Raw genomic sequence first — 26,717 nt, 5'->3', positions numbered from 1 at the left:
TTTGTCATATCTTACCTGCTCAGCATCCTCCAACTCCCTCTTTGGAACCTAGATAATAGTCAATCCTTAGCATTCTTAAGTTAATGACATCTGTAAAGCCCTTTCCCATATAAGGTAACGTTCACAAGTTCCACAGGCTAGGGCATAAGATGTTTTCAGTTTACCATACATATCTGGAAGCAGATGCCAATAGAAGTATAGCTATTACGGAAAAAAAATCCCTGTTCTTTCTGTAAGTGACTTAAGGCCAGTATTGAACTGGAAAATATCACTCAGTAAATAAAATGTAAAGTGAGTTACAAGCAGAGACTAGAGCTTGCAAGGTGCTAATTCTCTTGCCTGAAGCAAAGTGTAGTTGGAGGTACAATGACTCTATTATAGCTCTGTTTTAGTACAGAAATGGACAAGGATCTCTGGAGCTTATTGCCACACTATGTCAGTGAGCAATATGCCTTCACTCCCTACCATGGATAAAGCAATGTGGCAGACACAGAAAGGGGTGAAGACAGGGGCTGGAAGCTTATAAAACATAAAGTCTGAACAGAATGAGAAAATAATAGATGTTAAGTATAGGCAGCCATTCATCTATAGTATAAGGACCACCGGACCTAAAAGGAGGTGGGAGGCAAACCAGGGCAGGGATGTTCAGCAGGTGTTCTCCTGCTGAATCTCTAATAAAACTCTATAAAGAGGAAAGATGAGAAATGTAAGTAGGGACAAGCAACTGGAGCCATTTTATCAGCTATAACACTTGATTCTTTTCAAAACTACATTTGGTCTGGAGTAGCAATTTATATGAGGCTTGTCTTCAATTTCATCAAAAAAGTTTCTGTGATGGTTTTCATACTCTGTGACTTTGTGGCATGGAATGCAAGGGAAGACTCACCAAGAGGTTTTACTATTTATTTCTGATATTTTTTTCTCTCAAAGGATAGATTTTCAGGTAGTTATGATTTTTTTTTTTTTTTTTTTTGTGTGTGTGTGTGTGTGTCTCCCAAGAAATGGTCCCCAGATCAGCCTGGCTATATCACAGTTTCTGGGGAAGTTTTTTTTTTTTTAATTTTATTTTTCTTATTAGTTACATTTTGTTAACTCTGTGTCCCCGCTGTATCCCGCTCCCTCATTCCCTCCCCAACCCCACACTCCCTCCCTGGTCTCCTCCCTGCCCCTTTCCAAGTCCACTGATAGGGAAGGAACTTGACCCTGTTTTATCAGGTATCTTCAGGGCTGGCTGTAGAGTCATCCTCTGTGACCTAACAGGACTGCTCCTCCCCTGGGGGGGGGGGAGTCAAGGAGCCTGCCCTTGAGATCTTGTTAGAAATAGTCCTTGTTCCCCTTACTTTGGAAAACTATTTGGTTACTGAGCTACCACGGGCCACATCTGAGCAGAAGTTCTAGGTTATATCCATAGATGGTCCTTGGTTGAGTGTCAGTCTCAGAAAAGACCCTGTGCCCGGATATATTTGGTCCTTGTGGAGCTCCTATCCTTTCCATATCATACTAACTCCCCTTTTTTCATATGATTCCCTGCACTCTGCCGAGAGTTTGGTTATGAGTCTTAGTGTCTGCTTTGAAACACTGCTAGGTAGAGTCTTTCAAATGCCTTTTGTGGTAGATTCCTGTCATACCTTAAATGCACATCCCATTTGTCTTTCTAAATGAGGATTGATCATCTTTACCCGTGTCCACTTTCTTGATTATCTTCTTTAGGTGTGTAGATTTCATTATGGTTATCGTATCTTGTAGGTCTATATAAGCGAGTATATACCATGTTTGTCTTTCTCCTTCTGGGATACTTCACTCAGAATGATCTTTTCTAGATCCCACCACTTGCCTGCAAATTTCATGATTTCCTCCTTTTTGATTGCTGAGTAGTATTCCATTGTGTAAAAATACCACAGTATCTGTATCCATTCCTCCATTGATGGACATCTGGGTTGTTTCCAAGTTCTGGCTATTACAAATAAAGCTGCTACAAACATGGTTGAACAAATGTCCTTGTTGTGTACTTGAGCAAATTTTGGATATATACCTAGGAGTGGTATAGCTGGGTCTTGAGGTAGCACTATTCCTAATTGCCTGAGTAAGCGCCAGATTGACTTCCAAAGTGGTTGTACCAGTTTACATTCCCACCAGCAATGGAGGAGGGTTCCCCTTTCTCCACAACCTCTCCAGCATGTGTTATCACTTGAGTTTTTCATCTTGGCCATTCTGATGGGTGTAAGGTGAAATCTCAGGGTTGTTTTGATTTGCATTTTCCTAATGGCTAATGAGGTTGAGCATTTCTTTAAGTGTTTCTCTACCATTCGATGTTCCTCTTTCGAGAATTCTCTGTCTAGCTCCGTTCCCCATTTTTTTAATGGGATTACTTGGTTTGTTGCTTTTTTGCTTCTTTAGTTCTTTATATATACTGGATATTAGCCCTCTGTCAGATAAAGGGTTGGTGAAGATTCTTTTCCAATCTGTAGGCAGTCATTTTGTTTTGATGACAGTGTCCTTTGCTTTACAGAAGCTTTTCAGTTTCATGAGGTCCCATTTATTGGTTGTTGCTCTTAGAGCCTGTGCTGTTGGTGTTCTGTTCAGGAAGTTGTCTTCTGTGCCAATGAGTTCTAGGCTGTTCCCCACTTTTTTTCCAACTGATTTAGAGTATCTGGTTTTATGTTGAGGTCCTTGATCCACTTTGACTTTAGTTTTGTGCAGGGTGATAAATATGGATCTATTTTCATTTTTCTGCATTTAGACATCCAGTTGGTCCACCACCATTTGTTGACGATGCTGTCTTTTTTCCATTGAATGGATTTGGCTTCTTCGTCAAATATCGAGTATTCATAGGTGTGGAGGTTTATTTCTGGGTCTTCTATGCAGTTCCATTGATCCTTCTTTCTGTTTCTATGCCAATACCATGCAGTTTTTATTACTGTTGCCCTGTAGTACAGCTTGAGATCGGGGATGGAGATACCTCCAGATGATCTGTTGATGTACAGGATTGTTTTGGAGATTCTGGGTTTTTTGTTTCTCCATATGAAGCTGAGAATCTTTCTTTCAAGGTCTGTAAAGAATTGAGTTGGTATTTTGATGGAATTGCGTTGAATCTGTAGATTGCTTTTGGCAGTATGGCCATTTTCACAATGTTAATCCTACCAATCCATGAGCACGGGAGATCTTTCCATCTTCTGATATCTTCTTCAATTTCTTTCTTCAGAGACTTGAAGTTTTTCTCAAACAGGTCTTTCACTTGCTTGGGTAGAGTCACAACTTTATGTTATTAGTGGCTATTGTGAAGGGTGTTGTTTCCCTAATTTCTTTCTCAGCCTTTTTGTCTTTGGTATATAGGAGGGCTACTGATTTTTTTGAGTTGATTTTGTATCCTGCCACTTTGCTGAAGGTGTTTATCAGCTGAAGGAGTTCTCTGGTTGAATTTTTGGGGTCGCTCACATATACTATCATATCATCTGCAAATAGTGACACTTTGACCTCTTCCTTTCCGATTTGTATCCCCTGATCTCCTTTAGTTGTCTTATTGCTCTGGCTAGGACTTCAAGTACTATGTTGAAGAGATATGGAGACAATGGGCAGGCTTGTCTTGTCCTTGATTTCAGTGGGATTGATTTAAGTTTCTCTCCATTGAGTTTGATGTTAGCTATAGGCTTGCTGTATATTGCCTTTACTATCTTTAGGTATGTGCCTTGTATCCCTGATCTCTCCACGACTTTAAACATGAATGGGTGTTGGACTTTGTCAAATGCTTTTTCGGCATCTAAGAAGATGATCATGTGGTTTTTCTCCTTCAGTTTGTTTATGTAGTGGATTACATTGATGGATTTCTGTATGCTGAACCAGCCTTGCATGCCTGGGATGAAGCCTACTTGGTCATGGTGGATGATATCTTTGATATGTTCTTGGATTCGGTTTGCAAGTATTTTATTGAGTATTTTTGCGTCAATGTTCATAAGGGAGATAGGCCTAAAGTTCTCTTTTTTTGTTGGGTCTTTGTGTGGTTTAGGTATTAAGGTGACTGTGGCTTCATAGAATGAGTTTGGTAGTGTTCCTTCTGTTTCTATTTTGTGGAATAGCTTGAGGAGAATTGGAGTTAGCACTTCTTTGAAGGTCTTGTAGAATTCTGCGCTGAAGTCATCTGGTCCAGGGCTTTTTTGTGGAGGGGAGACTGTTAATGACTGCTTCAATTTCCTTGGGAGATATAGGGCTATTCAGCCTTTCTACCTGATTTTGACTTAGTTTTGGTAGATGGAATCTGTCAAGAAAATTATCCATTTCATTTAGATTTTCAAATTTTGTGGCATATAGGCTTTTGTAGTATGACCTAATAATTGTTTGGATTTCCTCAGTGTCTGTGGTTATGTCCCCATTTTCATTTCTGATTTTGCTGATTTGGATAGTTTCTCTCTGCTTTTTAGTTAGTTTGGCTTGGGTTCATCTATCTTGTTGATTTTCTCAAAGAACCATCTTTTTGTTTCATTGATTCTTTGGATAGTTTTATTTGTTTCTAATTGATTGATTTCAGCTCTTAGTTTGATTATTTCCAGCCCTCTGCTCCTCTTGGGTGTATCTGCTTCTTTTTTTTCTAGGGTTTTCAGTTGGGCCATTAAGTTGTTTGTATGTGATGTTAGGAATTTCTTCTTGCAAGCACTTAGTGCTATAAATTTTTCTCTGAGCACTGCTTTCAATGTGTCCCATAAATTTGGGTATGTTGCGCCTTCCTTCTCATTGAATTCTAGGAAGTCTTTAATTTCTTTCTTTATTTCTTCCTTAACCCAGCTATCATTGAGTAGTAAGTTGTTCAGTTTCCATGAGCATGTCGGCTTTTTGTTGTTTCTGTTGTTGTTGATGTCCAGCTTTAGTCCATGGTGGTCAGATAGTATACAAGGCATTATTTCAATCCTTTTGCATCTGTTGAGGCTTGCTTTGTGACCCACTATGTGGTCTATTTTGGAGAAGGTTCCATGAGGTGCTGAAAATAAGGTGTACTCTTTTGAGTTTGGGTGAAATGATCTGTAGACGTCTATTAGGTCCATTTGATTTAGGGATTCTGTGAGTGCTTTTATTTCCCTATTTGGTGTCTGTCTAGTTGATCTGTCCCTTGGTGAGAGTAGAGTGTTGAAGTCTCCCACTACTAAGGTATTAGGATCAATGTATTATTTAAGCTTTAATAATGTTTCATTTACGAATGTCGGTACTCTTGTATTTGGGGCATAGATATTCAAGATTGTGATGTCCTCTTGGTGGATTTTTCCTCTGATGAGAATATAGTGGCCCTCCTTATCTTTTTTGATTAACTTGGGTTGAAAGTCTATTTTATTAGATATTAGGATGGCTACTCCAGCTTGTTTTCTGGAACCATTTGCTTGAAAAACAGTTTTCTAGCCCTTTACTCTGAGGTAGTGTTTATCTTTGTTGCATAGGTGTGTTTCTTGGATGCAACAGAATGTTGGATCCTGTTTCCTTAACCATTCTGTTAGCCTTTGTCTTTTTATTGGTGAGTTGAGTCCATTGATCTTGGTAGATAATAGTGACCAATGCATGTTAGTTCCTTTTGTAATGGAGTCGATGATCTAATCCTGTTTCATTGCTTGTTTTCTTTTTATTTTTGTTGGGATATTATCTGTATGCTCTGTTTTCTTGGGTGAATTTGTTTTCATTGGATTGGAGTTTTCCTTCTAGTATCTTCTGTAGGGTTGGTTTGCTGTGTAGATATTGCATAAATTTAGTTTTGTCATGGAATATTTTGTTTTCTCCATCTATGTTGATTGAAAGCTTTGCAGGGTATAGTAGTCTGGGTTGACATTTGTGATCTCTTAGAATCTCCATGATACTTGCCCAGGCCCTTCTGGCTTTCATAGTTTCTGATGAGAAGTCCAGTGTGATTCTGATAGGTCTACCTTCATATGTTACTTGGCCTTTTCCCCTTGCTGCTTAATATCTTTTCTTTGTTCTGTAGATTTAGTGTTTTGACTATGATGTGACGTGATGTGTTTTTTTTCTGGTCTAGTCTGTTTGGAGTTCTGTAGGCCTCTTGTATATGTATGGACATTTCTTTCTTTAAGTTGAGAAAATTTTCTTCTATGACTTTCTTGAAAACATTTTCTGGACCTTGGAGCCTGGAGTCTTTTTTTTCATGAATTCCTATTATCCTTAGATTTTTGTCTTTTCATAGCATCCTTGATTTCTTGGATATTTTGTGATTGGAACTTTTCTGATTTTACTTTTTCTTTGAGAGAAGTATCCATTTCTGCAAGTGTGTCTTCAGCTCCAGAGATTCTCTCTTCCATCTCTTGTATTCTGTTGGTGATACTTTTGTCGTTCCTGATCTTTTCTCCAAGTTCTCCAGCTCAAGGGTTTTCTCATTTTGTGTTTTCTTTATTGATTCTAATTCTGTTTTCATGCCTTGCACCATTTCTTTAATGTGTTTGAATTTGGATTCCTGTCTCTCTACGATCGCCTCTATTTCTTTGTTCATTTCCTTTTTATATGCCACTAATTTTTCCTCTACTTGTGTATCTATTTGTTTGGCTATGTTTGCCTGTGTTTCTTTAAGGATTTTGTCTATTTCTTCTTTCTTTACCTCCAATTGACTGGCCAACTCTTTGAAAGATTTGTTCATTATCTCCTTATGAGCCTGAAATAATTGGGCAAGCATGGCTTTAAAATCATTTTCCTGTGCTTCTGCTGAATTGGAGTATCCATTGATTTGGGGATTTTTGGTGAAGTCATCATGTCCTGATTTATGTTGGAAGTGTTCTTTCGCCTACCTCTGGCCATTGGCTTATCTGAAACCTTCCCTATTTGTTTTTGGATTCTGCAGATCAGACTGGTACTGTCTCTCTCTGTCGTCTGGCAAGTTCTTCAGGAATCTGAGAACTCTCAGCGTGTGCTGAGGACTAGCTGTACAGGCAGGTCACTTGGCAGAGATCGGGATATCCAGGCTCTCTGCTCTCTGGTTTGGCCCTGCTTCTTTGATGTGCTCCGCCAGTTCTGTGCTGCTGTCACTGCCAGGTTCTGAGGTCTTGCTGCAGCTGGAGATTTCAGGGTGGTCATGTCAGTAGGGATTGGGTTAACCAGGCTCTCTGTTCTCTGGTTTGGCCCTGGTTAGTCTTAAACTGGAGGGCTGTTGTGCCCCGCCAGCTCAGTACTTCTTTGCCGCCAGGTTAGAAAGTCCTGCTGTAACTGGAGACTGGGTCGCTAGTCCTGATGCTTTCTGGGAAGTCCTAGGGTCTCTTCACTGTTCTCTCCAAGCTTGGGAGGCCCAGCGCCTGGTGTGTCTAGGTTGTATGATGTTTCTGCCTGGTTTTGGTGAGTATATAGCGTATTCTCTGTCACTGTGGGATTGGGCAGGCCGTACCGTCAGTGATGGCGATCCTGTGGAGCTAGTATGGCGTCTAGCAGACTCGGGCCCCGGGAGGATGGTGCAGCTGCTGCGGGAATCTGGGACTCTGGGACACGTACTGCTGGCCTTTGCCTGCCGCTAAAGGCCTTTGGGTAGTTATGATTTTAATAGTAACATGTATCTCATTCTAAGTATTGTGATTCTATTTTTTTTTATCCACCCTGATTTCTAACTCCTCCTTGTTCCCAGAATGTGTTCTTTGACTAGGAAAGGGACCAGGTGATGGAGACAGCTTGTCACCTGCTTTGGCACTGTCAATATAAATGCCACAGAGTAAACTTTCTCTTGTAATATTAAAATTTCCATTCAATGGCCTCTATGTCTGAGGATGCCTTACTTTTTCTGAGGGCTGAATAATCTCCCTTAGTGTTTTCCCACCATGACACTGTCTTAGATTCTAAGGTGACCGTCAGCTTCTCAAAGCAGTCGGTCTAGACTCTGTATACTTCAATGTCATGGATGGTCTCAGTTTCTTTCTTCCAGGTCCTCCAGGACCTTCTTCACTCAAAGCGCTCTTATTCCTCTTCTTCTCACCCTTGTGGTTGACTATTAATATTTATTATTGATTTATCTTTTAGTTAAAAAGTGGTTATTCCTAAACCAGCTGTATACCCAAATCACCACTCAGAGGCTAAGATTTATTTAGTTAACCTAGAGCGCAGTGGTGGACAATAGTTACTCCCTCTTAAACCGCCAAACCCGCCTAGTTTCCTCCCATTCAGATTTCCACATTATACTTGCTTTTAGTCATATCTTGGGTCCAGTTCATCTCTTCCCTGGTTCCAAATCCTCTCCTGCTAATCTCTCCTCTCCGACCCCTTCCACTTGCTTCCTTCTCCCCTGCTCTGGACCAGGATGTCCCACCCTATTCTCTCCATTGCTCAGCATTGGCTGTTTGTTTTATTGACAATACAGAGAACAAATGGTGGCATGTTTACACAAACTTGAGACAGGTTGTGCTTAGAATAAACATCACAATGTAATGTTCGGATTGACACCAGATGGTAGGGTAGAGAAATCAGCATTTGAATGAACAAGGATAAATTGTATACATCCACAAAAACATTGTACCAACACATCCCTAATTTAATGTTTCATGGCGTTTGTACCTGGGCCCTGGTTCTCCACTCCAGTCAGAGTTTTATGTGCATTCATTTAGTGTTTCCTTAGAAATAACCATTATCTTTTGAATTTTAAGTAACACTAAAGTTTCAGATATTTAGCTTTTAGTTTATCACCTCTTTTTCTCTTTGTATCAGTATATATTTATCTTCTCAGAGCCCAATTACTTGCTATTTCCTGGGGCTCCCTTTATTTTACTGGTTTGTAGAAAGAACCACCAAGTAAAACTGCATTCATACACATGAATGAGTTCAGCTTTATTGGTTGAGAATTTAGCAACAACATATCATTGTTTTGTAATTATTAGTGAAAGGGACTGCTTCTTAAGTGAAGGAAAAGTAAATTCGTTTTTATTACAATAATATTTTAAGACTGTGAAATAATTACTAGGCCTTGCAAAGTTCCTAATGTACTCTTGTGGTATACATATACATTGCAAATAAATGTGGCAAGCCAGAAGGCTTATTTAAGTTAAAATACCAAATTACAAATGTCAAATTACAGAAAATGCTATTCAAGTATTTAGCAGGTACGCTACTATTATAAATGGGATTTCTTTTTCTCGGCTGTTTGATGTAATGATACAGGGTTCCTCCTAATTATACAGCAAGTGCCACAATTATTATTTTTTTCTTTTTCAATTTTTATTTCTCAACACAGAGTTTTTCTGTGTAGCCCTGAGCTGCTCTAGGACTCACTCTGTAGAACAGGCTGGTCTTGAACTCAGAGATACACCTGCCTCTGCCTCCCAAATCTTAGCATTAAAGGCGTGTGCCACCATTGCCTAGCAGCAATGCATTATTATTATTTTTTTTTTACAAATAATTAAAACATGCTACAAAAAAAAAAACCACAAAACAAAACACTGTAGCCAGAGATTTAGTTTCACTGTCTTGTAAAGCAACTCTGTGATACAAAATCTTTTCAAATCTTTGCCTACAAAGTCAGAATTTATTGTCAACACTATGCTCACTCCACAGGTGAATTCTGTGAAGATAAATTTTAAAAAGTCAGTGAAGTTTTTTAAATTATTAGGAGACAGTGTCTAAATTTATTTAGTATAAGAATTCAGAGTCCTCCTGACAACTGTGTGTATGCATTCTAACTTTTTTTTTTCCCTTGTATTTCTGTTGTGTTCATATATTCACTTTCTTTGGGACTCTCTAATATAATAAAATGTTGACTTTTATATGTAAGTGTCAAAATAATTGACTGCCTGTCTTCTCTTCTGTGGCACACGGTCTGAATTCTACTGAATCATCTGTTGTGAAGAGGGTTTTTCTGATGAGACCACGGAAATGAGAAGTCCACTGTGACCTCATTGCCATGCCTCACCACTGTAACGCAGGTACCCTGAGAGGAGAGACCTTGTCTTGTGTGCTCAGCTTTAGGCACCCACCACAAGAAGAGTCAACAGTCAACAGATAGATGCTTCATAAACATAACCAAATGCACAGAGCCATATCATGATGCCTTTATACAGTCTCCATTGCTCTTCTTTTAAATTCAACCACCAGCAGAGATAAAATCGGTTTGCATAACGTATCTGAAGTTGTCTTTCCTGAGATCCCTTTCTAAAGAATATCCCATCCTGATATTGGCATGTGTCTATTGTTAGTGCCACTTTTTAAATTTTTATTAATTATACTTTATTCACTTTGTATCCCCTCTGTAGCTCCCTCCCTCCTCCCCTTCTCATCCCACCCTCCCACCCCCTTCTTCACGCATGCCCCTCCCCAAGTCCACTGATAGGGGAGGTCCTCCTCTTCTTCCTTCTGATCTTAGTCTATCAGATCTCATCAGGAATGGCTGCATTGTCTTCTTCTGTGGCCTGGTAAGGCTGCTCCCCCCTCAGGAGGAGGTGATCAAAGAGCAGGCCAATCAGATTATGTCAGAGGCAGTCCTTCTTCCCATTACTATGTAACCCACTTGGACACTGAACTGCCATGGGCTACATCTGTGCAGGGGTTCTAGGTTATCTCCATGCCTGGTACTTGGTTGGAGCATGAGTCTCTGGGAAGACCCCTGTGTTCAAATTTCTGGTTCTGTTGCTCTCCTTGTGGAGTTCCTGTCCTCTCCAGGTCTTACTATTTCCCACTCCTTACATAAGATTTCATAGTTAGTGCTACTCTTAAGTAGGTAGCATTCTTTCCCGCCAAATCCACGCATTATTAGAGCATTTCCTGGCCCCTCCCCCCACTCCTGCATGCTCTCTAAACAGACAATTACGTTTTCAGGACAGCTGATACTTCATTGCCATTTGGTTTTTGTGAGAAAATGATGCATGAAAGAGATTGAAGCGATCCACCTATAGAATTTTTGATTATTAAAATATTTAAATATTATAAAGAACCTGAACAAGTATTTTAAATACTGATAGTCCATAAAAGTATATGGACTGGGACCACTGGGTGTTATCATTAAATTTTGAGTGATGTAATGTATGTTTATATGTTACTTCAATTTCATTCATAGCTCTGGTGCATGGTCAGAGGGGTGGGGCTATCAGGATGTATTTCTAGAGTCAGTGTATTATTCTTCTCTGTCCTGGTTGCTCCAGTAATTTTTGTAAATTACTGGTAAGTGCACAGGCGGTTTAAGGAATAATAGAGCAGTTTTCAAGGGTAAATGATAGAGAAAAGTTACTGAACAGTTAGATTGTATTTTCAAGGGTGAGAAAAATGTAAAGGAGTAAGATTATGTGTAGAAAAATCACCTTTTCATTTTTCTCAAATTAAATGAGAGCTAGATGTGACAAATTCAGGCAAATTAATATGACACACAAACCTTTCAGGCCTATTATGATAAACAGGTTATGATAAACTGTTACTTCAGGCAAGCACTTTGATCAGAGACTCAGGTGAGCTAACTGACTTTTATAAGTTAGCAGAAGTTGGCAGTGAGAAATAGAAGCTCAAACTGCTATGTGCCAGTCTTACTGTGATGTCCTTCCTAGTGATCTCAACATCCACAGAGTTTGGTTTGTATTTGTTGTGGGAAGAAGCTGTACCCTGGACAGATAAAGCCTGGGAAGCAATTTGCATTTTCAGAGCTGGACTCTTATCAGAGAATGTCAGAAAATGCAAATAAGCACATGTAATAGAACTCTTTCATTGCTCCTGCATGATAACTGTGTCTTCATGAAGATTCAGTTTCCGTGTCATGATTGAGTAGACCCTAGTCAGTTTCAAAGAAGCAAACAACTATGACTCTCCCCTCAGCACAAAGTGAACTACCTCCGAATTCAGTCCATTAACCACACAGGAATCACTCAGTTTGTGAACTACTTTGGCTGTTTCCCCTGATCCTTCAACTAGATCTCACTTGTTTCTGCAGGGCCCCAGAGTGAGCAACCAGAATACAGATGAGGTGGATAATTGTTTTTAAGTGAGACTGTGACGACAATTGGCTTTACTTGGTAACTAAAGGGCTTGCTCAACAGTGTTAGGATCAATTGAATGCACCCATCCATTTCTTTGCATCCCAATTGCCTCTCTTCAGTTCTAACTTCTATCATCTTTCACCTGGACTTCTCTACTACTGTAACCCATTTCCTTACATGTCCTTCTATTCCCTTCTAACCTTTGCTGATGCCAATGCAGTTGCTCCCAAACCTAACTCTGATCATGGCATTCTGTGGTTCAGATCCTTAAATGACTGGCTTATGCCCCACAGAATTAAATTCTTATTTTACATGGTTTACAGGAACTTCTGCAACATGGCTTGCAATTTCTCTTACCATGACCAGTTTATCATTGCACATCTCCTGACTTTTCTAATCTGCCTCTCTGCATACAATCTTAAGTAGTCTGCTGTTTGATATCTCAGTTTATTTACCCTGTGATCTTTCTAAAATGTAGAACTAGATTCATCATTTCCTTGCTTGCTACCTTCCTGTAAATGTCCACGTCTGTTATTATAAAGCAATTGTTAGTAATACTTTTGAGACCACTATTATTTGGTCATTGTTGTTGTCTTATTGATGTTTTGGTCTGGTGGGATGAGGAGATGGCCTTTACGTTTGATGACGTGGCCTCAGTCCTTATAGGATGCATGGTAGAGATAGAGAACTGATTCTCACAATCCACAATCCTCCTACATCCACACTTGTGCTATGTCAGTGTACCACCAACAAATAAGAAAGTAAAAAAAATGTATAAATGTAATACTTCGGTCTGGGATATTGTACACACACACCCATTTTGTAGTTTACTACATCTAGTTTTTTTCTGCCATCTTAAGATACATTTATTAATAAATTATACCTACAAAGTTAGTTGGGCAGGCAAGGATTAGGACTAGAACACTATTATTTGGGGAATTACGCTGCCTACTACAGAAGATCAAATAGAGCCAAAGTACTGAAAACATGCAGAATCAGATATTAGCCTCAGGAGAGCATGGTTATCTGAGCTTGTATTTATAGTGTTAAAACAACATGGCTTAGTTCCTAAGAGCTCTTATTACATTTAGCTTTAACGCTTTTAAAACAAAAGATTTCTTTACTTTACTTTTTGTGTATAAATGTTTTGTCTGCATAAACGCATGTATACCATGTCTGTTACTGATACCCACGAAGGGCATTGGATCTCCTGGGACTGGAATTATGGATAGGATTTAAGTTTCCATGTGGGTGTTGGGAACCAAACCCGGGTCCTCCACAGGAAAAGGAAATGCTCTTAACTGTTTAGCCATCTCTTCCATCTCCTAGATACATTTTATTTTTTAAAGATCCAATTTAAATATTTGCTCATCAGAGATATAGGTATTTTTTTTACGATTTGCATTTACTTGTAAATTAAATTATTTGCTTTATCAAAGGCTTACCTACCTCACCCTCTGTAAACAATATTTTGACATAAAAATGTAATATAGCCATGTAGTTAGATATTGTAGACTAAATTATTTTCCCCTATTCAAGTTATAGTCATGGGAAAGAAGGCAAAAAGAGGTAAAATGAGCAATCGAAATACATGCCTTGTTGAATAGTAGTGCTCAATATAAATAAATCTTGGAAGGTTTAGACTGTACTGGGTTAGTAGTAGGTTTTCTCAGAGTATAAAATACTTGGGAAGCTATCAAAAGATGGTGAAGGTATGAGTTGTGGAGATATGTAGTGATAACTAGAAAGACCTGAGTTTCATATAAGTGGCAGGAGAGTAGTAGGATTCAAATGTGTGGGGATTTTTGATTTTTGTTTCTTCTCAGCCCTTGAGATTTTACCCTGAATGAAATGGAAAGCTGGTGAAAAGTAGAGAAATAACATGATTTGATTCTCATGTATCAGAGAGATTTTGATTACTTCGTGGAGAGCAATAAGGAAGAAGTAGAGAGCTGGGACCAGAATGGTATCAGTAGGATGGTGAGAACAGAAGGGTACAGACAGCTGGATAGAAGTGCATTTAACTGAGATACAGAAAGTTTTGGAGGAGCGATAGTGTGCATGGATCAGCAGGAATTTTCATTTGGAATGTGAAGTCTGAGATTTGAAGTGGAGATGTCAAACGGACAGTTGGTTAATGATTATGGAAGCCCAGAATTCTTTTGTAAGTCATTGCTTTGGAAGTCATACAAACACAACCATTATAAACAGAGAAGCAATGAGGTCTAGAAATTGAAACAAGGAAACCCCACCCACCCACCCACCCACACTGAGAAGTGAGTGGTCCACAGGAAAAAACTGTTTCAAGGATCTTAAATTATCAATTAAATGTAAATTTTGCTGAGGGCTGAGCACTGGATTGGATGTTGTATTTGCCACCATGTGGTTATTACTGATCCTGTTGAGATCAGTTCTAGTACCACTGGGCACAAAAGCTGTTTTTCCCTGAGTGTTAGGGAGACTAGAAACAGGGAGTATAAATAGCAAAATGCCTTGCTTATACCTGCCGTCTCTCAGGCAGTGGTGGGCAACCTCCTTTGTGTCTGGCTTGGATGTTAACTTGGATGTTAACTCGGACGTTAACTTCAAATTGGAAGATCTATATGAAATTCAAAAACAAAACAAAGAAGCATAGAAAGTCGCATGTGGTGGTGCGCACATACAATCCCCCCACTGTGGGGACTTAGGCAGGGAGATCATGACTGCGAGCCAGCCTTTGCTACATAGCGAGTCCTCATCTAAGAAAGAAAGAAAGAAAGAAAATAATGCAAGACAAATAACAGCAACAAAGAAACCATAAGGGAGAATACAGGGTTGTTTGTTTGCACTATGGAAGCATAAGCTGATGAAACAGAAACAAAGGGGGTGTTTTGGGAGTGATGCCTTTGAAAAGATGGGAGGGTAAGATATAGAGGATGCAGCTCTGTGTGTCTGTTGAGTGGGAGACAGAATGTGCACTGCTCTATTTCTTGGGTTGTATTTTTGTTGGTGATTTATTTGTTTGTTTTCCACACACTGTGAACCTCTTAAGAGCAGTAAGTATAAATGTCTTGTTCATTTTGTAGTAGGGGTTTTATTGTTCTATTTCTATTCCCTAGTACAATGCCTGGAACACAGCAGGCATGCAATAAATGTCTGAACTAGAAAATGAAGACGTTGTGTTAAGCATGTGTCTGTTTTGTCTTCTCATTCAAGTTGGATTATTTCCATCAAATCTTGACAACCAGATTGATTTAACCGTGTTTCTCCTGCTTGGCTCTACAAGGGCTTGACTAACTGGTAAACTTGCTTGACAGGCATGATTGTGTTTCTACCCAAATCAGCCATGCTGCCTCAATGTTAGGTCAATGACCCTTATTATGTCACATTGCAGTAGTCCCTGCAATAGATTTAACATCAATTTATCATTTGCTTACCAGGGACTTTCTACAAACCTCTTCTAGTCCCAGTGTCCATCTGCTATTTGCAGATTATTGTTCACACAGCACCTACCACTGGCTGTCATCTAATTACTGAGGTCGTTGAGGATGGTCATTACACATATATTGCTTTTGCTCTTAAGTTTTGTGGCTCCTTTGCTTAGGTAGATGGGATGAGATGGAAAAAAAAGCTTAATCTTGGATGTGGTGCAAAATAAATCTACTACCAAATAAAGGGTCCTGTGACTGGAATAATAAATGGTCTCTGGTATTTGCTTCCCGTGCCCAGGCTCCATCTTCTTGCCCAATTGGTGTGCTCAGCTCCCATCTCCTAGCTTGCTTGTGCTTTTCCCCTTTCATCCTGCTTCCCTTACTCCTTTGTAAGTTACCTCTGCCTGTGTCTTTAAAATTAGTATGTATTTATTTACTTAGTTTTAAAATTTATTAATATTTTATTACTACTTTTGAGAATTTCATACAATGTATTTTGATTGTTTTTACTCCTAACTCCTCTCTTTTAAAAAATTTTAATTGTTATCATTTATTACAATTTATTCAATTTGTATCCCAGCTGTGGCCTCCTCCCTCGTCTCCTCCCAATCCTGCTCTCCCTCCCTCTTCTTTCCCTATGCCCCTCTCCTAGTCCACTGAGAGTCCCCTTCCATCTGACCCTAGCCTATCAGGTCTCATCAAGACTGGCTGCATTGTCTTCTTTATGGCCTGGTAAGGCTGCAGCCCCAAAGAGGAGCTGATCAAAAAGCCAGCTGCTGTGTTGTTGCCAGAGACAGTCCCTGCTCCCCTTTCTAAGGAGACCACCTGGAGGCTGATCTGCTTATGGGCTACATCTGAACAGGGGTTCTCTGTCCTCTCCAATGCATGGTGCTTAGTTTGGATATCCGGTCTCTGCATGGCCCCCTGGGCCCAGATTTTTGGCTCTGTTGGTATCCTTTTGGACCTCCTGTCCCCTCTAGGTCTTTCTATCTCCCCCTTTTTTTCATAAAATTCCCTGCATTCTGCTTGAAGTTTGGCTGAGTCTCAGCCTCTGCTTCAATACCTCTGTCAGTAGAGTCTTTCAGAGGCTGTCTGTGGTAGGCTCCTGTCCTGTTCTATCTTCTCCTGTTTCTGATGTCTATCATGCCTACCTCCTCTCTTAATCTCCTCCCTGATCCACCTCATTTCTATATCCTTGCAACTTCATGTACTCTTTTTTATAGTAATTTTTAGTTTTTTAATATTAATCACAGGTTATTTAGTTTGTATCCCAGCTGTAGTCCCCTCTCTTATTCCCTCCCAATCCCACCATCCCTCCCTCATCTCCTCCCTGCCCCTTTCCAAGTCCACTGATAGAGGAGGACTCCTTCCCTTCAATCTGACCCTAGCTTATCAGGTCTCTTCAGGACTGGCTGCAATGTCTTCTTCTGTGGCCTAACAAGGCTGCTTCTCCTGGGGGGGGGTGTTGAAGAGCCAGCAATTGAGTTCATGTCAGAAATAGTCCCTGTTTCCCTTATTAGAGAACCCACTTGGATACTGAGCTACCATGGGCTATATCTGAGCAGGAGTTCTCGATTATATCCATACATGATCCTTGGTTGGAGAAACAGTCTTATAAAAGACTCCTGTGCCCTGATATATTTGGTCCTTGTGGAACTCCAGTCCTCTCCAGGTCTTACTAACTCTCCCTTCTTTCATATGATTTCCTGCACTCTAACAAAGGTTTGGTTATGAGTCTTAATATCTGCTTTGATACACTTTCAGAGGCCCTCTGTGGTAGGCTCTTGTCCTGTTGCTTGTTTTCTCCTACATCCAATGTCCATCATATTTGTCTTTCTAAGTGAGGATTGATCATCTTACCCTGGGTCCTCTTTCTTGTTTATTTTCTTTAGGTGTATAGATTTCAATATGTTTATCCTATCTTATAGGTCTATATAAGTGAGTATATACCATGTGTGTCTTTTTGCTTCTGGGATACCTCACTCAGGATGATCGTTTTTCAGTCCCACTATTTGCCTGCAAATTTCATGATTTCCTTGTTTTTTGTTGCTGAGTAGTATTCCATTGTGTAAAAGTACCACAATTTCTGTATCCATTCCTCAACTGAGGGGCATCTGGGTTGTTTCCAGGTTCTGGCTATTATGAATAAAGCTGCTACAAACATGGTTGAGCAAATGTCCTTGTTGTGTACTTGAGCATCTTTTGGATATATGCCTAGGAGTGGTATAGCTAGATCTTGAGGAATCATTATTCCTAGTTGTCTGAGAAAGTGCCAGATTGATTTCCAAAGTGGTTGTACAAGTTTGCATTCCCACCAGCAATGGAGGAGGGTTCCCCTTTCTCCACAACCTCTCCAGCATGTGTTGTCACTTGAGATTTTGATCTTTTACAGCCATTCTGATGGGTGTAAGGTGAAATCTCAGGGTCATTTTGATTTGGATCCCCCTGATGGCTAAGGACATTGAGCAGTTCTTTAAGTCTTTCTCTGCCATTCTGTATTCCTCTACTGAGAATTCTCTGTTTAGCTCCATACCCCATTTTTTAATTGGTTTACTTGATTTGTTGCTTTTTAGCTTTTTTATATTTAACAACCTATTTATCCATAGATGCTCATGAACCCCTTACAGTTCCATTCTGGAATGTTGCCTGGTTTGATCTTGTACAGGTAACCATGGCTTCTGAGAGTTCATGAGTACAGGGTTTCTATCACGTGCTGAAGCCACTGTTTGAGAGCCTTTATTTCTAAACCAGCTGTGTCCTCATCTTCTCCAGGTTTTTTTAAAGAACTATTTATAAGGCATTGCATGTTTGTACAGCATTGATGTTATGGCAAGGTACCAACTGCCGCTCAGAGTGGCAGATTCTACTGCCTATGTATGTAGAAGGTCTGTACTGACAGTTGTTGGTTTTATGCCATTTCCAGTCAAGACTGTTGGTGACTATCAATTAATTTGCCATTTGATTTTGCTGATAGGGAGTAAGTAGTTTGCAATTTAACTAAGCAATTGCTATTGTATTTAGCAGGTACCTTATTGAATTACATGCCTTTTAACATGAAATCAGAATGTATTTTCCTTGTATCAACCCTATACTTTCTGACTACCCACCTCTGTTCTGTCTTCCTAGCCAAGGCTATTAGAGAGTTAATTGTATAATCAATTTTTTCATTATAACTGAATACAGCTTTTTTGTTTTCTTGTTGAAAATAAATATCCATTTTGGTATATTGAGTAAACCACTTATTTTTTGTAGTGGTTTTAAAAGGACACAGACTCTCTTATTTCTAAGATGAGATTGGGGGTAATGTATTTTAGAACTGAAAAGCACTTTAGCAACTAGCTGGTGGCCAACACCACCACTTTATAAATAAGACCCAAAGAGGTTAAATGATTTGTTCAATATCCCCCAGCTTGGTTACTGGCAGAGCAGGACTAAAATCCAACTTCCATGTTGCTATCCTTTCTACTGCTGCATGAAATGCATACTTCTTATTCACAGAATTGATATGAGGATTAGGGACCACATCTGTGAAAAATAGATTTAGCCTTTGGAAGAAAAGATGCTGGATAGCTTTATGAAAGCTTTATGAAAACTAATCTCATTTTAACCTTTTCTATATGATTGTTGGCTTTGTTCAGTTTTATGTTTCTCACTTTGGGAATTTTTATTTTGGCCAAGGACTAGATAATTTATGATGCTTGTTTTAAGAATCAATAATAAGTGCCCAGATTGTGTTAAAAATGTGAATTACATCAGCTGGTTTTGAATCTAGGAGCAGGTGCAGACATCCTTCCAGGGTCATGGTTGCTGATGTACATGAATTTTTGTCCTTATTTTATACATAATGACAGTTGCCTATATATAAAGACAGTTGATTTCAAAGGAACAAAAATGAGAAAAAGGGAACACACACACACACACACACACACACACACACACACTTTTTCTAATCTGGTAATTCTTCCAAAGCCTGATGCAGCATGTCTTAACAGAGGGTGAGTTTTCTCCCTTGCTGAGCCAGGCACCCATTATACTAATCCACCATGCCTTCATATCTCTAGCAAGCACATGTAAGTGATAATTTAGAATATTTATTTTGACGCAAGGTATATAAATCTTTTCTATGTCATCCTGGAAAGTGAGGAAATTGTGACTTGCTCAACTCAGCTATGTCAATTGTTTAAATTTGGCTCTTTCGCCACAGTGTGCTTTGATATATAAACAAGAACCCTGTTTAATTTTTATGCTATCCAAAGTGATTTGTGCAGATTCATATGTACAGGGAAAATAAAACTCAAGTACCAAAAGGCTAAAGTAACTTTTATATATATTTTTAATTAGGTTCGATTATATGCAAGACCCGACGCTATCAGAAGAGGATCCGGGGACTATGCTCTCCACATTACAAAGAGATTAATAGAATTTTATGAAGACTACTTTAAAGTGCCCTATTCTTTGCCAAAACTAGGTAAGAATTTCTTGGTTATTTTATTGGAAGGACTCCCAGACGGTGGAATTTCTTCTTCATCATTAGTTGAGTCATCCAGAAGCTTACAAATTCAAAGGTTTATATTTTTAGAGATGAAGGACAAAAATAATTTCTTCTGAGGAGGTAAAATAAGATTAATGTCCTGGAGTCTTGCCAGTAAGTGCTCATGGGAATTAAGGAAGGCATTATGTGAGTCAGAATTCCAAAAAAATAACCTAAATAGCTATAATTCGTTAAATACAGCCTATGGAAGGGTGCTTGCCAAAATCACGTTTAATCACTACAATGACCACGTGGCCAGATGCAATTAGAGCACATTTCATATAAGGGGATTGAAGGTGTTTCCTAGCATTGAGACACCCTTGTCTGTATGACTCTCAGAACTAGGCAATATTGTATCCAGAGCTGACATGGATAGCCTTTCTATCTCCAAACTGTTATATGTCAAGTCTTAATGAATTGGCTTTCCTTTAAGTTATTTTTTAAGATTGTATTTGTAGTATACATCTAAGCTAATAAAAAAGTGACAGAAGAGAAACTTGGTAACAATGGAAATTGTTACAATAATGGAATGTTCTTGTGTGCGTTCCTTTTACAGAGGGAATGTGCTCAGTAATTGTTGGTCCTGTGAATAAACACATTAATGTATTATTCCAATTTGAATGAGCCTGTGCTTTTGGCAGGAAGTGAGCTAGAATGTTCCAGGACAGTATAAAGGGTGCACATATGCATTAGAAATGTTGACGTTCCTTTCCCTTTTCAGAAACTTGATTTTGGATGTGACATCACAATGGCCTTTTGTTTCCCACTCACCCCTTTCTTACCATTTCCTTTCCAAGTATGTTTTGTTTTTGTCAGAATCCACAGAAGATACATTTTTGTTCTTGTTGTTGGGAAGAATAAAGTGTTTATTTGATCAAAAGTGTTAGTTTGAACCACAGGTTCACTTCCCTGGAGAACTAGGCCTATTTCATTAAAGTACTTGCCTGCTTGTTTTTTTTTAACCCTCTCTCATCTCCTCCCAATCCTATCCTCTCACCCTCTTCTCCTGCCATGACCTTCCCCTAGTCCACTGATAGGGATGGTCCTCTTCCCCTTCTATTTGACCCTAGCCTATCAAGTCTCATCAGGACTGGTTGCATTGTCTTCCTTTGTGGCCTGGCAAGGTTACACCCCCAGGGGGAGGTGTAACTCAGAGAGTCAGCCACTGAGTTAATGCCAGAAAAAGTCCCTGCTCCCCTTACTAGTGACCCCACTTGGAGAATGAGTCTATGGGCTACATCTGTGCTGAGGTTTTAAGTCCTCTCCATGCATTGTCCTTGGTTGGGGTATCAATCTCTGCAAGGTCCCCCCGGGCTCAGTTTTTATGGCTCTGTTGGTCTCCTTTATTGGTCATACAATGACGAGTTCAGAAAGTAGAGAGAAGAGCTGACATTGTCATCTTGGCCTGGCATTCCATTTAATGAACTGTATTGAAAGCTTATAAGGTCTTTTGGAAATATTCACTCAGCATTTATAAACAAAGTTTTATTTCAGATAAGATCTGTACCTTTCCTTTTTATATCTACTTCCTCTATAGAAACTGTTTCACTGAAATCTCACTGGTAGTCACCCAAGGCAGAAAAGACTGCCTGACCTCATTTGCATGGGAGGTGGTGCTGTTATCTTCACCAGGTAACTGGGAACTTCCCAGCTTGACCCTAATGTAAAATTCACAAGTGCTTATGTTGCAAGTTCAGCAACAGAAATAAAATGTGGCTCCTTCTCTGTCCCCTTCAGACAAGTGATTAGCAGAAGAACTCAATTTATAACTTCAGGGGGTTCCATGTAACTGTCAGCTTGCAGCAGGATTCATTTCTGCTCCTCTATTTCACTCACAATTGAACCATGCAGGCTTTCATCTGCAGAAAAAAAAAAAAAGCTTTATTCACCATTGCTACTACTTGTTAAGCTACCTTATGGTGTATATAATTGAATGATTTGACTTACCCCAGCACACTCCTTTTTATATATCTAGGGGAGTTACTGCAGCTCAGGGTGCTTTATGAAATTTCTTGTAAAGGTCTACTTATTTCCTCTATCTGTAGATGTGTATGCTAATGGATTTGTAAGTACGTTTTCTAAATATTCCTTACATAAAAATCTCTAGTCACAGAATCATTTTTGACAAATCCTCACCTTCCATCATATATTACGAAGTACATTTTAAGTAAATTTTATATTCACTAACTCAAACTTTGCTAATGATGCCTGTAGATATATTCTAGATTTTAACTGAGACTGCTTTGACCCTTCAGATTTATCAAAAAACTGTTCCCCCAGGCTCATTCTACCTTTCTTTGCTTCTCTCATGCATTCTGTATGCATTTAGTAAGAGTCTTCCATAGTCATTTTTTCTTTTTTTAATTTATTTTTTTATTAATTGCTGTTTATTCTCTTTGCATCCTCCCTGTACCTCCTTCCCTCCTCCCCTCCCAACCCCACCTTCCCTCTTTCCCACCGTGTCCTTCTCCCAGTCCACTGAAAAGGAGCCTATCACAGAGGGCCTCTGAAAGGCTCTACCCTGCAGGGTATTGAAGATGTTGATACTCATAGCCAAACTTTGGGCAGAGTACAGGGAATCTTATGAAAGAAGTGGGAGATAGTAAGACCTGGAGAGGATAGGAGCTCCAAAAGGACAGCGACAAATCCTAAAATTCTGGGCACAGGGGTCTTTTCTGAAACTGATACTCCAACCAAGGACTACTCATGGAGATGGACTGGAACCCCTGCACAGAGGTAGCCTATGGCAGTTCAGTATCCAAGTGGCTTCCATAGTAATTGGAACAGGGACTGTTTCTGACATGAACTGATTGGCCTGCTCTTTGATCACCACCCCCAAGGGGGGTGCAGCCTTACCAGGCCACAGAAGAAGACAATGCAGCCACTCATTTTGTCATATGATGGAAATACTGTAGTGACCAAAATAGGCAAAAATCCTTTCTTTCTAAGAGATTTCATTCTACCAGGTGATGACAGACAGAAAGCCAATTAGTAGCAAATATGCTTGTCAGCTGGAGACAATCATTAAGTAGCTAACATGTTAGCTATAGTGCCACCCACCAGTGATTACAACACTAAAAGGGCTGAAGCAGGAGGATGACAAGTTTGAGGCCAGCTGGACCATGTTGTGAGACCTGGGTTAAATCTATCAATCAATCAATCAATCAATCTTAATAACTAACCAGAATAGAAGTTTAGGAAGTATATGAGTGCCAGATGTGGCATGTATGAGAGTCTGAGGCTTTTAAAAATTAATTAATAACTATAGTTAATTAATTATAGTTTTTAACACAAAAGTATTTATTTGGAAGTGTTTAGATATCAACTCAAGACAATGAAAATGCGATCCCAGCGGAAATCACAGGACATGAGTTACTATCAGAGGGAACAAAGTGCCTAGAGTTTGAAATCAGAGCTTCATGGTGTGTTTGAAGTGGCAAAGAGGCAAGCAGGCATGAAAGAGAGGGAGTAAAAGAGTGGACACTCTGAGCTCGGTGTAATGAGGTACACGATAATGCAGATCCAGAAGGCTGTGGTGAGCTGGCCTTCCCCTCACCCAACTCTGACTATCCAAGCAGACCTAGAGAACAGTATGTAACCCAGGCAGTGCCCAAACTCACAGTTTTAGTCTCCTCCTCAGTATCCCACGTCCTGCAGTTGGAGGCATAAGCCACTATACCAGGCTTGGATCTTTCTTTTCTTTAGCAGTCATTTTCTCTGTTTGACTTTTCAATGTATTATTTCTGAACTTCTCTGTTCTCTTTCATTTCTGATGCTGAAAAGCTTAACTTTGTTGACTGTGACATAGTGACATAGCTCACGCTAGCTTATAGCTAAGGATTTGAGTTTTCACCCCATGTAGCTTTCAGGGAGAGCTCCTCGAGAGGAATTCTAGTGCGTCTTGTTAGGTTTGCACACCAATTTATTCTCCTTGATGAACAAAGCTATTTATTTACCAGTTTGAGTCAGCAAAAGCCGATAGTGTACACAGTATAATTTACATTAATAGCTCTAAGTCGAGTAATGAAAGCCATCTGTATGAGTTACACAGAGTTTTTACTTTTTGGTATTGTTACACAATAGATTAGAGAGTGCTTGTTATAATACATCAAGACTTTCTATATCCATGCATTCCGTGAGCACTTGCAGGGCTGTTTTATGAAAAACACTGTACACATACGTAGAATTAAGTTATTTTTTTATTACAGACAAACCATATTGACAACAAAAAAATTGCAACTGTGTTTGTGTTCATAAAATGTGAGTTATTCTTAAGAGCTTTGTTCATTTTTACCCACTTATTATCATGGCCTCTTGAAGTAGTATCTATTATTTTATAATTTTTCAGAGGAAGAAATTTAGAGATTTGGTAATGGAGTAATGTGAGTAGATCATATAAATAAGAATGAATGGGTTAGGATTCCAAATTCAGGCTATGTAATGCTGTGAAATTGGAATGCTGTTAAAAAGGAGATTCTAGAACTTTCCAGCACTCAAAGTGTGCATCACTTTAATAAAGCAAATTATCTACTAGTGGGATAATATATTAGCTAATTTTGTTAATTTCTTACTTGCGAAAGCACTAATACATAGCCATTGCAAGAAATGTGGAGAGAAAAACTGTGAAGAAACAAGTCTGACGAATCACAGCAGCATCAACATGGAGGCATACCTAACTATTGCAAATGTGTTCTCATCAGAGATGTTTATAAGTTAATTAGATGGCAGATAAAATGACTGGCACAATATTTTGCTATTCACCCTATTTAGATTTCAATTAATCATGGCAGATAGTTTTCAGCTTTCCTTTGCTGATGCTCTGTAATTTGTAAATCGATGTTTTGTAAAGGAGTTTGCTTGACTGCTTCTTTTCGAGACAGCACACTTGCTTTTATGGGAAAATTCATTGCGTGCCTGGCACAGTGCTGAGGCTGTAGAGGGAGTGCAGGTGTTTTGTCATAAGACTTTCTGCCCTCAAGGAGACATGGAGGAAAGAATACAATGTTTAAAGGGACAAATGAGGTTGATACTCACAAAGTTTAAAATATAGCTGAGCACTTCAGTCTGATAGGGAAATATTTAACACCACTTTAAATGAAGAGTGCGAATTCTCTGCTATAGATGTGAAATGTACTTACAGGGAAGCCTCCTCTTTATGTGAATCTAGAGAAGAGTGGCTGGTGAGAAAGAACAGAGATTATTCTGAGCCTTGTGGAAGGCAGATGTCCGTGCAAACCTGGGACCCTGTAAATCACACTAATGAGTCCTCATTTTCTAGAATGGAACAGATACATAGTAGGATAGATTTTCTTACTAGAGTTTGAGACTAAGAAATGCTGGTTTGAACGATAGGGTTTTGTTTAAGCAATATTATTAGACTTACCTGATTTTTCTGTTTTTGCATGTGTGTGTATGAATGTGTGTGTGTGTGTGTGTGCGCGCGCGTTTGCGCGTGCACATGCGTGTCTGTGTGTGGTGTGGTAATGCATGTGGAGGCCAGAGGTCAGCTTCAGGCATCATTTCTCAGTAACTCTGTACCTTGATTTTGAGACAGAGCTAGCCTGATGTTTCACTCCCATTGCAACATGTTGCTTTCATTAATTGATTTTGTCTCCATCCTGTTTAATCAGGAGCTTGAGGCTCACCGGTTCAGCCAGGCTAGCCAGGGAGCCCCATAGTTCTGCTTGTCTCCACCTCCCCAACACTCTGAGCACAGATACTCACATCAACACAACTGGCTTCTCCCTCCACGCCCCTCCCCCACTGGTGCTGGGGCTCCAGTTCTTCATGTTTGGATGCAGGCTTTTTTACATGCTTCGCCTCCTCTCCAGCCCCACATGTCTTTTTGATTGCAGTGTTGATGAGGGGGATAATGATGTTCTGCTACTTGCAAAAAATAAAACCTCTAGATATTTCATGTTGTAGTTAGAACACATACAGATATACACACATGTAATTTGAAATACACTAACAGTATAGGTTATTAAATTTTTCTTTTTTTGTATAGACTACTAAGCATTGTACGTCTTATGATGCTTGTTTTTAAGTGGTGAATATAGTCTTGTTTCATTTGTTATAACCGTATATTACCATTTTGTGTTAATTTTAAGACTCATAGTGTAATTGAAGTTTGTTTTGATATTTTTAAAAGTATGACTTCTTTATTTACCTCTTTCAAAAATAAATAATTAGTATGATGTGACTATTTGGTTAAAGTCCATTTCTAATATTGCTTTTTTAAGATAAAAATCTTCGGTCTCGTTGTGTGGAACATAAATTTACTCTCAAAAATTGCTTTCTTTGGTAAGAATTCCTCAAATTAGCCTGTCAAAAGAGATTGGATTTAATTAATGGTGGGAAAGCAAGAGAGATTATTTTGGAATTGTGTAGGAGAGCAAGCCCAGGTATTCCTTGGATGCTATGAATCACCTTGATGGAGTCAACATTTTTCTACAGTGTGATAGACAGCATGTTGTAAGGGTCAGTTTTGTGGTTGTTGGGTGGGGTCTATTGTGGGTCCTTTGTGGGCTATGAAGATTAGTGTCTTAGAGAGTTTGGTACAACAGAGCTTTGCTTTTTACTCTACCAAGTATCACTGAGAACTGAGTCTTCAGGCAGCTTTCCCTTCCCCTCTTTAAATATAAGACACAAATTCTTCTATTTTATGAAAGTAATTTATTTTGGGAAAGTACTCGATCTGGTGATTTTTCTTGTAAGCCAAAATGATGGTTATAATTTCTTTCAATAGGAAGTGTTTTATATGTTCCTAAACCCCATTTGACAACCATTTTTGTGAAAGCAACACCAAATCCTATTAAAATAGACACAGTTATTCCAACATTTCACAGTTATTTTAGCACAATTTAACAA

The 26,717-nt window shown here is 39.2% G+C and overlaps 1 protein-coding gene across 2 annotated transcripts in view; it reads left to right on the top strand.

Moving 5' to 3' along the window:
- The window catches only part of Trhde (thyrotropin releasing hormone degrading enzyme), a 471,067-nt gene that overhangs the window by 103,270 nt on the left and 341,080 nt on the right, over window positions 1-26,717 (top strand). For both annotated transcript variants that reach the window (XM_060378067.1, XM_060378066.1), the window contains exon 3: window positions 19,658-19,784. In XM_060378067.1, the coding sequence (XP_060234050.1) occupies window positions 19,658-19,784 (127 nt within the window). The remainder of the gene's footprint in view (window positions 1-19,657; window positions 19,785-26,717) is intronic.

The sequence above is a fragment of the Meriones unguiculatus genome, chromosome 2 (genome assembly GCF_030254825.1).
Source record: "Meriones unguiculatus strain TT.TT164.6M chromosome 2, Bangor_MerUng_6.1, whole genome shotgun sequence".
In the NCBI taxonomy this organism is placed as follows: Eukaryota; Metazoa; Chordata; class Mammalia; order Rodentia; family Muridae; genus Meriones; species Meriones unguiculatus.
The sequence above is the reverse complement of the archived record's forward strand: the minus strand, read 5'-3'. Positions and strand labels throughout refer to the sequence as shown.